The following is a 14,736-nucleotide window of genomic DNA, read 5'->3' on the forward strand; positions in this document are numbered from 1 at the left end:
ATTGATTCTTTTTTTAAACTATGGCTGAAAACTCAAATACTGTAAATATTACACGAAAAACATGTAAACCAAAAAAAAAATCAATTAGAGAATAAGAAATTAAGAAACCTGGTAGTCTCATAGTCCACAAAACATTTCTGCAGCTTCACAGCAAGCATTTTCCTGAACAACTGACGTATCCGGGGATTTGTTTTAAAAGGTAGAAAAGAAGATAAATATAAAATCTGTTACTGTAGAGTATAACAATCTATTACTGTATAGTATGAGAAATGGCCACTATTGATACTCAGTCTCTTCTGCCTTGACGATGGGGCCACATGGCCTCAACCACATCACATACAACATCCTCTCTTGCAATGCACCAAGGGAAAAATCTTCTTGCATGCCTCATCCAACCTTGGCATTCCTCTGCGCTTATTTCTCACTCTCATCTGCCTTAGACCTCTTCCATCCATGTTGGCAAAGAACAACACAGACTTTGCACCTTTAAAGGCCTGCAGACTGATTGCTCATTTAGGATTTGTGTGAAGGAGTGTCAAACAGGTGCGTCAGTGATTTCATTCTAATAGTTAGCAACAGATGGTTTCTGTTTGGTTACCATAGCTAGAATAATGGAGTGTGGACTGTCTGAATGACATCCAAGTTAAGTGTTCTGCAAAAGGGTGGGGAAAATGTGTCAACCCAATGAGAAAGGGTTAACACATTTGTAAGAGGTGTCTTGTGCTTTGCTGAGACAGTGATGATGAAAACCGAGTGGATCCCAGTTTCTTTAAGCAGGGCAAAGCAATCAAGAAAAACTGTAATGTGTTATACGTTAAATATTATGCTTATCATTTACTGATCGCATAACGTGTGTCGCTCAGTCAATAAACAAGATGTAGATGTAAAGACAGCACACCTTCGCATTTTCCACCGAACACAGGATGTGGTTTGAAGTCAATATAGAACAGATGATAATCACAAATGCAAGCGAAGCAAAACTCTGTATAAAAGGGTCGTCTTTGCACCCCAAGAGGACCGGCTGGTTGACTTGCTGCCATGATGCACGCCCTGCTCAAACTTCTGCTCCTTCACGTTCTGACATGTCTCGGACGAAATGGTAAGCTGACAGAATATTTTGATTGATTCCATTTAATGAGACATTTACCTCATTTTGGATTTAACTTATCTTTGCAGCCCTTGGAGCTAAAATCATAAATGGGATAAAAGTCCCGGAGAACGCGATGCCGTATATGGTCTCGTTGCAGAGTGCCACTGGTGATCATCTCTGTGGAGGATTCCTCATCAGAGAAGATTTTGTGCTCACTGCTGCGCACTGTGACAAAGGGTGAGTTATCTTCCGGCAATCTTTGACGCATGTAAATAGAATTTTAAAAAGATTTCAACACACATAAACTCATTTTTTTGTCTCATAAGAAATGTATTATTAACCATCACCTTTTGTTAGTGGCACAATTTTAGAAAATATATTGATGAAATCTCAATGTTCCCTCATTCAGGAAACATGAACGAGTAGTTCTTGGTACCAATGATCTCAAGAGGGCTGATCCTGAAAAAATAAGATTCATTGAGAAGAAATACACACACCCAGATTATAAGAGTTTGGAACTTGGGAAGGATATCATGCTAATTAAAGTAAGTACATCAAATCTTTTGTGGACATATGATATATTGTTTTTATTAGCTCTCTATTTCATTGATTGTTTCCTAAACTCAGGTCTGACGAATAAACTGAAGTCTGATCAATAAACTGAAGTCTGATCAATAAGCTGAAGTCTGATCAATAAAAAGAAGTGTGGTATGAAATCAGACTTGAGTTGGTTTAGCCCGTTGGTAAATTTTACTTTGTGATTTTGTGTGTCTCCAGCTGTCACAAAAAGCTCCAATAAGCAACAGCGTACAAACAATTCGACTTCCCAGCTCACCGAGGAACCTAGGAGAAAATGAAAAGTGCCTCGTGGCTGGATGGGGTAAGACTTACACTCGTGGTCAAGTTGTTCATGAGCTGAGAGAGGTGAACGTGTCCGTCATCAACCAGACAGTCTGTGTGGAGAAATGGAAGGATTTTCCTCTTCCTGAGAAAGTCATCTGTGCCGGTGGATATAACACCAACTATGGATTCTGTCAGGTATGTCCTTTCAAACAAAAGGTCAACTGGTTTCCTGTACAGAAATGCTACAAAACATATTAATGATGCATTTTCTCCTCACAGGGTGATTCTGGTGGTCCTTTGGTGTGCAACGGAGAGCCTGTCGGTATCGTGTCTTACAACTCGGGCGCTAACTGTAACTACAGCAGTAACAGCCCAAACAAACCCAACGTCTACACAGATGTCTCACAATACCTTCCCTGGATCAATGACACCCTCAGTGGTGAATGAAAATCTTGCAGGATGGAGGTTTTGTTGTGTAACAGATTGCTCTGTCTGTGTGACTTCAACTTAAAATAAAGGCTTATTTCAAATGCAATGTTTATTTCCTTCTATCACAACCTAATCAGAAGACATAATATAAGAATAATAAGATTAATAAATGATAATAATAGAATAAGATTAAAAAGTTTGAATTATGCAGAGAAACTCAGTTGTGTGTAAGAACAAATTTCATCAAAGTTTGCAGAATATTTCTCTAGAATAACACATCTTAAGAAATCTTTCAACACAAACATGTGGTAACACGCTGAAAAGAGGAAAGTGAAAGACCATAATTTTGTAATAATTTTCTCTTTGTGGGTAAGGATGGATATATTACATACATACATTATCTTGTGGTCTGATGAGCATTTAAAAAGATGGCTTCAAAGATCAGTTAACCTGATGTAATTACAGCTTTAATGTTAACGCAATTTTCATACTTGTAATCAGTTACATTTTAAAAGATATTAAAAATGGAAAGTAACTTGTACTTTGGGTCATTTCTTAACCTGGTCCTGTTTTCTTTTAATTGAGCAAGTTTCCTAAATTGTGATACTTTACTTGAGTCTAGTGACCGACTGATTATCGGCTACCGATATATCGGGGCTCGATAGAACAGCCCAATTTCTATCGGGGGTTCTATCGTATCGGTGAAATGTTGCGCCGATAGAAAAAAAAGAGTGAAAATGACAATGCCAATGACATGATTTATTTTGTCCAGTGGGGCGCGCTGAGCTCAGCCAGAGACTTTGGCTCAGCTCACAGAAGCAACCTGTTGGGTGCAAATGCAGAGAAGCTGTGCTTCCTGTATTACAGCCTGCCACTCACTGACTGGAAGTGTTAGTAGACACTGACTGACAGCATGTTGTTTATTTAGATTTGTTTAGTTATTTTTATCTATTTATTGAAAGTTTTGCTACATTATTGATTTTATCTTTGTTTGTGTGACAATCTGCACTTTTTCTCAGCTTAACTGAACAAGTTCAAATGTTAAATGTCATTTTAAAAAAGAGTCTGTTAAATGTTAAAAGTCTTGAATGAAGACATTGGTTTAAGAAAGCATCTGTCTGTACTAGTGTCACTGTGACTGTACTATTGCATAATCATAGCGGTGCAAAATCTATAAACAAACCAAGGCCTGTTTTCATTCCAGCTCAAAAACTCACTATATCGGTTGCATATCGGCTATCGGTGACTGCACCCCCTCTAATATCAGCTATCGTTATCGGGCCAAAAAATCCCTATCGGTTGGACACTACTTGAGTCATCTTTATCAATAGATTTTCCATGCTCCACTCCCCACCGAACCGTTAGGATCCCAGTTTTTTTGTTCTTGTTTCCTGTTTTATTTTCAAATTTTACCCTCATGTGTGTCGTCTTGCTTTTCAGTTCCTCCCGTGTGTTTTGCCCTCCAGTGTTTTCCGTTCCTTCCCTCACCTGTCTTTTCCTTGCCTCATTCCCTCATTAGTTTGTCGGTATATAGCCTGTGTTCTCCCTCTTGTCTTTGTCAGTTCGATCTTCCTCCGTCTTCTTCTGCATTCCTCCGTGTTCGCCTGTGTCGCAACTCTGTCTTCCCTGTCGTGTCATCTCCAGTGTCTCCAGGTGTCACCCTGTTGGTATGTGGTCCTTTGAGGTTTTCTTTTTTGTTTTTTTGTTTTTTTCAATTTTGACTTGTTATTGTTTTTTATTGATAATTTGGTTTGTATTCGCCACCATCCTCCTGAAGGTCCCAGCCTTCAGTTTGCATCAAAATATCTTCCCTGGATCAAGGAGCTTCTCAAGCAAAATAACTGTAAAATGTGAGAATTCAGCATACTGTAGTGTAATGTACTGGCATACCGGCTCCGGAACAGCTTTTCACGTAGCAGCAGTTTGGCCGACACTGTTGCTGTCGCTGCTTCCAAGTTCTATTCACTTTTGCAGAATGGCCTGTGCTAACATCTGACATACTTTAACATATGTTTGGAAATCTGAGGCTTTTGCTTAAAACCTGTTGAATTAATGAAACTTTTTATATCCTATAACTATCATTGTGGATGTTCTGCTGAGTTTAAATCAGTCTGAATTTATTTAAATTCTTCATCTGAAGACAGAAATTATATTTAAAAACTACACATATGCCGTTCTTTCTAAAGGGTATACACAAAACCTTTAAGGTTAAGTTCTATGTAGAATTCCTACCTGAGTTTGTGTATGTGTGTGGTTCTTGGATGTGTGTTTGTTTAAATGCAGAAGTTCACGTTTGCATGACTCAGTAACATTTTCCAACATGTCGCCCTCAACATATTTTGGATTCTGATGAAACATTAACTGATATCTACAAGTCAACTCGACCGCATCTGATAATGGCTTCTGTGCGCACACTGATGTTCAAATCTACATGAGGATCTGTGGTGTCTGTGGTTTGTCACAGAAATTTGAAGGAATATGTCAACAGGCTGCATCACATAGCTTCACATCAAAGAAACCTTGCGCCCTTGTGTTTTTCGAGAAGAGGCAATCCAAGAGTGTGTACAAGAAATTAAATCCTGCTGTAAAAAAAGTTTGCACAGCCAGACTTAATATCCACTGAGCAGATTTACAAAGACATACAAGGTAAACTAAAAGTTGTAGAGAGGACTACTTCCAAAACAATGTTTTCTTTTACAAAGCTTTACACTTTGGGTTTTGTATGGAGTACGACAAATGAGATAAAACGTGTATCAGTGAGGTTTTGAGGTGCTGACTAGGCGTATTTTGTCACCGTTTGGACTGAGTCAGGCTCACAGGGGACTTCTGTGAATGATTCATTGTAGACAGAACTGTAGGCGCATGCTAACGTAGAAACATCAGGCTGCAAAAACAGTTTTTTTCTGTGACACAGCTGATAGAGAAGACTGTAGCTGTGGCATCTGTAATGCAACACCTATTAATGGTCAACAAGCAGAAAAACTGTGACATGGCTCATTGCATGAGATGAAAAACTGAATAATGTAGTCAGATCTGTATGATGTTGCAAACACTGAATATAACTGATATAACAAATGGAAATTTGAGTTTTAAAAAATGTAATGACAGTATGAGTGTATTTTTACTGAATGTTATATTACATATTGATCTGTGTATGGTTTTTTTTCCCCCTACATGTTCTAGCATGTTTTTCACAGCCGTGAGAACACTGATGAGCATATCTGACTGTGAAACCTGTGGTTCCTGTCTGGAGATAACAAAGATACTTCGCCCACGCAAGTATTTCTACAAAGTGTCACATGTGGTTTTCGCTTGTTAGATTAAATTCAATCAAAACTCATTTAATGTGAGAAGAAGGTCCAACAAGGCCCAGAATGAACATATCAAGGAGATGCAAATAAAAAACAAATGTTAAGGGAAAAGAAAAGATTTACACAATGATCCATCACAGCCTACATATGCTTCACCCTGCAGCACCAAGCGATGTGCAAGCAGTCGTTTTGTTAAGAGTTACTGTAACACCAGTGCATGAAAGAACAAACTTGATGCATATGAGATGAAAGAAAATGGGAACACTTTATTTGAATGGGTGTGCATAAGCCTCTGTCATAGACCACAACAAAGGAGTCTGAAAAATGACAAAATGACTGGTAACCATGATTACTGCTGTATATCTTTGCAACACAATAAATAAAATGCCCTAAATGTAAATAGGTGCCATATCACCAGAACTGTTATTCACATGTTGTTTATATTTTTTAACTTTTTTCTATGTTTTCATCTAATATTCTTTTGCAGTTCAGCATCCACACCGATACAACAAAGAAAAAAAAGAAATTATTAATTCATCGTTTTCTTATTTTCCTGTGTACGGTGAGTTAACATTCTTTGTTTTTCTTTGTAATTATAACATATCTCTGAGAAAATGTTAATAGTCCCAATGGCCTCATCTTTTTCCTATCATGATGTTATTGTATTTCCTGCCTTACACACTCAATCGACTGGTTAACTGTAAACTGACACTAGCAGTGGTGTTCTCGCTTGAACAGCAAGTGTTTCTTGTACCCCAGTTCACAACCACAAGCTCACAAGTTGTGTACAGTGACTGTGTATGTGTGTCAGAAAATTTGAGGTCGCTGAGTTGTGTACTTGTAGATTTTTTTTTTTCTCTCCACAGATACAACACAACACATTCACACATTCTTAATTAGAGGTGCACAAATCCTATTTTACAAGTCACAGATTAAAAAACTGACACACTCACACATTTGCTCCTATTGTTGTAGTATATTTAGTGCAAAACATATTTGTGTACCTGTATCAAACAACGTGAAGTTGTGGACAGAATTTGAATATGTGCAAATCTGAGTCTGAAATTGCTAGCAGCTAGCTAGGTAAACTTGACAGAGCCATCTGAAGCCCCCTCAGACCTGCTGTCCACACTCCTAGGCAAAACGCTACACTATGTAAACCACCAGGGTGAAGTTAGTTTTAAGCTGGATGTTCGCAGATATTCACTGGGGTCCAGCTGCGACATTACTGAGGTTCGCTCAGCGTTAGCAGCAGGACAGTTCGCTCACCTCCCAGAGCCTCGCTGAGTCATTCATTAAAACTTCATTCAATTACTTAGCATAAATATATTAATACAAAATAACTGCATTTTTTTTCAATATCTTACATGTCAATGACTCCAAACCAGCAGCAAATTGTATTAGTAATCTAGACAAATAAGATACAGCTCTTTCTATTGTATTTTAGTGCTTCCTCTATTTTATATGAATATTAATATGCAGAAATTCTTTTTTTTTTGTCAATAGCTTCCATGTCATGTGGCCCACTGACTCCAAACCAGCAATACATAAGCAGCGATATTTGAAATAAATTAGATTCAACAAATATGTATCCGCATTGTGCCACTTAACACATTTGTACAATGATCTGGTCTCAGCAGATGCCTTGAATCTGTTGATCATTATGTCATCTGTCAGACTGAGACTCGTATTCTAAGTCTCAATCTGTCCTTTTTTTTTTTCTTTTTTTTTCAAAAATCATCATTTAAATGGTTATTTTTCCATTTTCTGTGGTTTCTGGGCTTTCCTCTTTCAATGAGTCGGCGTGTAGTTTGATGATAAAAGAATTCTGTGGAGGCATGGCTGGGTGGAATGATAGAGCAGTCTTTACTGAAACGGAATCTTGAGCCCTGCATCCGGATCTGATATTATCAAATCTATGGCAAAAGCTATACCAAAATGCACTGCCCTCTGCCCTATCAGAACTCCTAGCCTTCGATCTCAGGAGACCTACCAAGTGCCACCCCCTCGTTCTTCCTGTGAGGGCCTTTTTAGAGTCTCTTCACCAGTACACACCCACTTCTTCTGATTGGTCCCTTTGCCAAATTATCCAATAGACTAAAAGAGGAGTTTGACCTGTGTTAGGCGTCTTCCACCATTTGGCATGCAGGTCAGCTTAGCTAAGCACTTTATCGTCTGTTAACCTTTGACTCCTTACAGTTAGAAACCAACCCCTGGACCTTCACTCACACAATGAGAATCAGTAAGTCGTGATTGAATCCAAACTGAGTAAATCAGTCATGACTTAATCTAACCTAAGTAGATCAGAATGTGTTGCCCTTCCAGATACCTCATATTCTTCTGGGGGGGGCATGCTCCCAGACCCGCTAGTGTTGCTAGATTAACTCAGAGCACCGCAACTACAAAAAAATCTAGGGGAAACACTGCTTTTTGCATTTGGATTGATTCTTGAATTTATTTTATCATTTACAGTCAAAGAAATTTTTCAAGAAGGAGTTCAAACAGTTATTGCGCCAGAGCAAAAAGGACAAAAATAAGAAGTGGGTTGATTAAAAATGAAGCCGGACAAAAGTTCTTCCAAGTCTGAGAAACGCTGTGATCCTTTTTACATACTCCCCCACAGTGTGACCTGAGAGACAGATGAGATGGGCTGTTTCTCAGTCATGACCCTCAGGCAACAGTTGTTCATCATCTCCTCCTTAATTTTATTCTTCTTCTCCTTTGCTGGACGCTGCCCTCTGATATGAATCACAGCTGATAAATCAACTGTTCGGTGACGTCAGAGATCTGTCTCTGTTCTGCTGAGGATGCTCTGAATATGTGGGGTGATGACCTTACATGTCGTCAGTAATGCGAATGCAACGGAACCGTATTTGATGACGACTGAGTACATTTCTCTGTTTGCACGTGTGCATGCTCTTCATATAACACAACTGTCATGGAACTTTTAGTTTTCACCACTGTAGTATTATATGTACATGTAATCTTTATTTCTGAATAAACATTTTATGTTGATAATTATTTCAGTGTATTTATTGTAAACCAGTTGGGGCCACGGCAGCTTCCACTGCAGCATCACCTTACACATGTAAAAAAAAAACATAATAGAGCTGTGTGTGTGTGTGTGTGTGTGTGTGTGTGTGTGTGTGTGTGTGTTTGTGTTAAAGCAAGTGTCAGCTGTTGATCTATTGTTAAACTATACTGTAGCACCACCTTGTGTCTGGTTCAAGACAGTGGACAGTCAGAGTTAGTCCCTCAGAACTGACAGAGAATTTTCCAGGAACTGAAAGTAACACTCGGAATGAGTTCAGCCTTATCTTTATGTCCTTGTTATGCATCAAATCGGTGGAGGTTACTCTCACATATACAAGTACACACAGTACTATGGCAGGAGAACTGATCCAGGACAGCTCAGGACATCAGGCCTAGTGTAGATTTTTAGCATCAGCACACTATCACAAGTTTGCTTTTTGTTTGTTTTCATGTTCCGGGATAACCAGAAACACAGCCACAACCTTGTTGCTGTGCAGCCACAGTTCTTTTTTTAAAGATATTTTCATTGAAGTATTTTTTATATGTATAATCTCACAAACAAGACAAACAAAGGAACAGACATCCAAAATCAGAACCCCTCACCAGCCCCCACCCTCAGCCCTGGTACGGTAAAAAGGTTCAGAAGTTTGAATTTCTATGCCCAAGTATTTAAGTCCACTGGGGCGCCATTGCAAAGGTTTGGTTAAGTTCTTTACATAGTTGTCCTGTATATTTAAAGGCAGGACCTCCCTTTTTGTAAGGTTTAGTTTATAGCCAGAAGCTGCACTGTACTGTTGGAAACATTGTAAAAGGGGAGGGAGAGAGTCTGCAGGGTCAGCCACAAAGGTTAATAGGTCATCTGCATACAAAGCCAAATCTAATACCCGTAATTGTGTTGTTAAAGCAAATAGCAATATCCAGAGGCTATATGGCTATCAAAAATAACAATGGAGAGCAGGGGCAGCAATGGTGAACCCCCCTGGATAGTGAGAAGATATCCGATAAGACCTCATTTGTTAAAATGTGTGCTTTGGGGCCGTTAAACAGTGTTTTAATGTTTAACGCTATTTAAGCGCATTATTTTCTCCTTGTTCTTAAAGTTGAGGAGCTTTGCAATCATGTGTCTCGGCCTCGGCGTGTCTCTTCTGCTGGCGGAGGGTTTTCCCAGGTGGTGAGCTCTCTCGCAGGTAATGGGGGTAGGAAAGTTTTTGATACCGAGGAATTTCTGGTACGACTCGCTCAAAAAATCCCGCTGCATCGCGGCCTTCAGCGTCCTCGGGGAGGCTGCGTATGTAGATGTTGTAACGCCGGTTCCTGTTCTATAATCGTCTACTTTATCTTTGAGCGACTGCACCTCCGTCTCCAGTTTCATGTGCATGGTGGCATCTTTAATGTTTAATGTCCTCATTTGCTGCTATGCATCCCTCCATTTGTTGGACTTGGTCAGCTAGTGTTGACATCGCCGTTTCAATTTAAGAGCGTGAGGACTGGATGGAAGTTGTTTTAGCGTCTATCTGTCTTGATATCTCTTCCTTGCTTTCCTGAATGGCTACCATCGCTGCACCAAGAGTAGGGCAGAGTGGGCCACCTTTAGGAGAGCCAGTCGCTATTTTGGTTGTGTGCACAGGTCTGGCTGTTCACTTAGCGGTGTAATATCCTTAAGACCCCTTAAGTTATACTGTACCATGCACCACTACAAAGAGACAATTCTTTTCTAGGTTTTTAGTATCATGGTTTTGAAAAGTTTATTGGAAGATAAAAGCAGCTGTTGAGGTACGCCTGCGGACCTCACGCTTGCACGTCCATACTCGCTGGCTGCAAACCGGAAGTCCCTCCTGCGGCCACAGTTCTACCCACTGGACACCATGCTGATAATCACGGTATTCATTAACCAAATCTAAATCTTTCACCTGATGATGTATTCATAAGTTGAGCAATGTGTTTTACTTGTTTCAAAGCCAAAACTTTCTTTCTCGTTCTCTGCTCTGGCTGGTCATCAAAGACAGAAAGCTCTTTGGTTCTAATACAATACAAAAAAAAGAGGACGGCTTGGACTGAAGAGGAAAGGTCACATTGTTACCTAAGTAAAAATAGCAGGGGCAAACATGTTCTGATTTTTCACCTAACTATACGTCAAGATTAAAAACAATTGGCGGAGTGCCTCCTTAATGTCCTAATGTTAGCATGCTAGGTCATCAGCTAGGGCTGGTGGAGTTCAGTCATTAACTTCAGTAGTAACATGTCATGAGCTGCAGTTGTAGCTTTATCCTGTCCTGTTATCTCCTCAACAGAAACTATGAGATCATACAACTCAGAAGGATCCTGTGCAGGGCCATTAATGTATGTAGCATCCACAGCAAGGTAAATGGCAAAAGTAGTATTCAGTTATTCAAGTTCTCTATAAACAGCACTTTGATTTATTTTAAATAAAATGTTTGAATTCAATCGGAATAATCATAACTGTCAACTAAATGTTGAGGTTGAGATATTTGCCTCTGGACCATTGAACCGAACAGTTAAACCAACAGATTGCTCCAAATGCTCCAGCGTGGCTCCAAATGAACTCTAACCCTACACGAAACCCCTAACTTTTGCAGGTCAGGCAGGGGCCCCTGTATACATATTTACACCTGACCCATACAGTACAGAGTTTGTGCACAAACTAGATCCGTTCGTATGCTGCGCTCGCATTGTCATGGGTGATCATGGTTAACCCTAACCCTAACTCCTCCTTTTTTGTTTTGACCAATTATTATGTAGTAAATTATTCCACAGTGTATGGCTATTGAAAAATGACACCATCTTTGTTCGGACTGGTTCTCTTTAAGTCTTGTTTCACTATGCCGGGAAGCAAAGCAATTAATACAGAACAGCATTCAGATATATACAATATCGAATAAGTTAACACAAGATAAAACACAATCAAAGTCACATCACCATCCATAAGTGCATCGCTGCACTGTCGGTAGAGGGTGGTAGAAGTGGGAGAGCGTGGGAAAGAGAGAAAAGGGGGTTCACGAGGGGACACAGTCAATGTACAATGCTCGATATTAAACCAAGGTTGCATGAAAACATTTACGTTTTCCAAGGCAGCTGCATTTGAGTTTATCAAGATAAGGCAGCCAAAAAAAGCCTTAAAAAACCCACTGATTGTAAGAAGGCAGACAGGAGGGAAGTGTAAAAAGTAAAAAGTGAGATGCAGGTATCTTAAACTGTTGTTTCTAGCTGGACAAATGAGGCAAACATGCCATCAGTCCATAACTGTCATAAGGATGACGACTGAATGCCCAGAGGCATTTCAAACTCTAAACACTGTCATCATGTGTTGATGTTTCACGTTAATGCAACTGTCACCAAAACTTCTGAAGGGAGACGGGAGACACATACTAAAGGAGAATAGCAGGTTTCCATGATTTTGACTCCAGCTGGACCCAGAGAGGAAATGTAGATCAGTCCAATCTCATCTTGAAGTTTTTTTTGGACTGACTTTTGGCCTTGTTCCTGTAACGACCTGTGTCAATGCCCGAGAAGTTAATACTATACGCATGTGACCTGTTTCATCAGCTTTCACATATGTCTTTTGTTTTTTTTTTTTCCAGGAAAGAGATGTAAAGAAACTGCAATACCCTCTTGGAGTGTAAATATTTAGAGATTCTGGCTTTGAATTACCAGATACAGTATGTCAAGCTTCACCTCCACCAACCTGGGCTCAGTTCTGACTTCATGTTACGAAGTTTTTTAAAGGGTTGAGTGAGTACTTGGCTAAAACAAGTATCCATTACTGATAATGTACCTGTACAAGTACAAGTGTCATCCAAGTAAAATGTGTCATTATCTGCACTTGTGATGATGGAAAATCCTCATTGGGTAGCTTACTGAAGTTTATAAAAAACTTTTATTGTAAATTGACCATATTCACACAGTGGCCATATCATGCTCATGGTGGGAAGCTCAAGTGTTATATCATCATGATATATAGCATTTATATCATGCTAAAAAGTAGGGAATCTGAAAAATAGTTGTCATTTCACTGTCTCCTGATGATCCGCGACTGAAAGAACGATGAATAGTGAAAATCTGGAGGGACTTCGGGCCAAAAATTCAAGATAAAACAACCATCAACATGAAGCTCATTTCCAAGGCTGGTTTGGAAAGTGCTTGGCAGTGGACCTGGTCCGGATGCCGGGTTCAGCCGTGGCCGCCCCGCCTCTGAGCAGGCTGTGGTGACGTCTCGCAACTGCAGCCAATCCGTAACAAGCACCTGTCTGCCCCCTAAAATCGATCCTGAACTCATGTGCGTGTAGGAAACCTGAGAGAAAGTCTATATAAAGTCAATGTGTTCAGCTCTCAGTACTTTTGTAGCTTCTAACTGAATCCCTTTAGTTTCTCTTGTCCTGTTTGTACTTTTGTTTTGACTGCTTCACCGTGTTTGCTTCCAGCTGTTTCGGGAGTCGTGTTCAGTTACCGCGGCTGAAAACACAATGTTTCCTGTGACGCTGCTTCATAATAAAAGCTTTTAAATAACAGGGGACTGTTATTGTAAAAGAAGTTGAAAGGAAATGAAACGAGTCTGTAACTGAATTAGGTGAGACACTTTGTTAGCAGTGATTCTTGGATAGTACTGCAGGGATCGGGACAAGCGTGTCTTCGCTTAAACACACACCTTCGAGCTGGCAGCCCAGTGGTGGAAAAGCAAAACTTCCGGCAAAACTTACACCTGTAATTATGGACACAAAACAAAACTGTGTTACCATGACACAGGTTGTAAAGGTTGTACTCACGCATCCCTAGTTTTTAAACTATGACAATAATTTTCTTTGTCACTTAACCCACTCTAAAAATTTGTGTTGTTGAAAAATATTGCGAATTTCAAGTGCTTGAATTTGAATTTGTACATTCTAAAAAGGACACTTCGGTAGGCCCACACTGCATTTCCTTGCAAAAGTCAAATAATGTGAGTAGTATTTCTGCTTGCAGCTTGAATAATTACCGTGCAATATTTGATTTTCTGTATGCTGTAACACATCCACAAAAAAGCTCAGTGCCTGATCACATGTTGTCTGGATTCATTCCAGGGTCCAACACATCACACCAAGTTTTACTGTTTGGTTTTTTTTTTGTGTGTGTGTGTGTGTGTTTTTTAAGTCTGTTTTACTCATCTAACAGAACAAGTAAATAACAAAGCAAACCTTTTAATTTAATTTAATATTCTTATTTAATCCAGTTCATATTAGACAAATATCATGCTCACAACGGATATTTAGCAATCACTTTGAAAGACAGACATAATCTTTGTCACGATCCATAAAAGTCCTGCTGGATCAAGGACCTAATTCAGATTAGTATATTTGAGTGGTCATGTCCCATTGATTCAGTGTCTTGCATAACTGTACCTGACAGAAGTTGCAACACAGCGGCTACACAAGAAATGTTGACTTTTCGCCTGTTGATTCCAGTGCTTGTTTATTGAATGACAAAGGTCACATTTTCCACTGACACTGCAGGGCCTTCACCTACAGCAAAAAAGAGGCATCTCTTACCTCAGAGTGCAGCTGCTGATCTGTGAGGACCAAAAAACCTTCAGAAGTGATTTTGGGTCAAAGTAATATGCTGAAGCGTTATATGACCTCTGCTTATATCTGCACTCTTGATTCAAACAGTGACCTATAAACAGTCTAAAGTCAAACTGCTGTTAATCTCGAAAATCTGGTTAACATTCAGTCATTATTGTCCAAATACTTAAGGAATCTGCTTATGGCTACCTAGGCTAGGGCTGGGCGATAAAAGGATCTTGATCATTTTCATGATGAATAAAAATCACGATAACGATGATAAATGTACGACATTTGTTTTCGACACAGTTTTTTGTGAGTCCATTTTCCTCTACCTAGTAAACACTACACCAACAGCAAACCGCACAGCAGAGCCACAAATGAACGTGGTTGATGCATGTTTTTGGCCCCTGCCCCTCCTTGGCCAGTCGGCTCTGTTGAATGTTTGTCACTTGTTCATTCTGACAATAAATAATTG

The 14,736-nt window shown here is 39.6% G+C and overlaps 1 protein-coding gene across 1 annotated transcript; it reads left to right on the forward strand.

Annotated features, from left to right (window-relative positions):
* Positions 1–975: 975 nt before the first annotated feature.
* LOC119028731 (duodenase-1-like) lies at positions 976–2,835 on the forward strand. Its single transcript, XM_037114988.1, has 5 exons — positions 976–1,099; positions 1,177–1,327; positions 1,500–1,635; positions 1,868–2,128; positions 2,213–2,835. The coding sequence occupies exons 1-5, from the start codon at positions 1,039–1,041 to the stop codon at positions 2,378–2,380; spliced, it is 777 nt and encodes a 258-aa protein (XP_036970883.1). The 5' UTR covers positions 976–1,038; the 3' UTR covers positions 2,381–2,835.
* The last annotated feature ends 11,901 nt before the right edge of the window (positions 2,836–14,736 follow it).

The sequence above is a fragment of the Acanthopagrus latus genome, chromosome 11, assembly GCF_904848185.1.
Source record: "Acanthopagrus latus isolate v.2019 chromosome 11, fAcaLat1.1, whole genome shotgun sequence".
NCBI lineage: Eukaryota > Metazoa > Chordata > Actinopteri > Spariformes > Sparidae > Acanthopagrus > Acanthopagrus latus.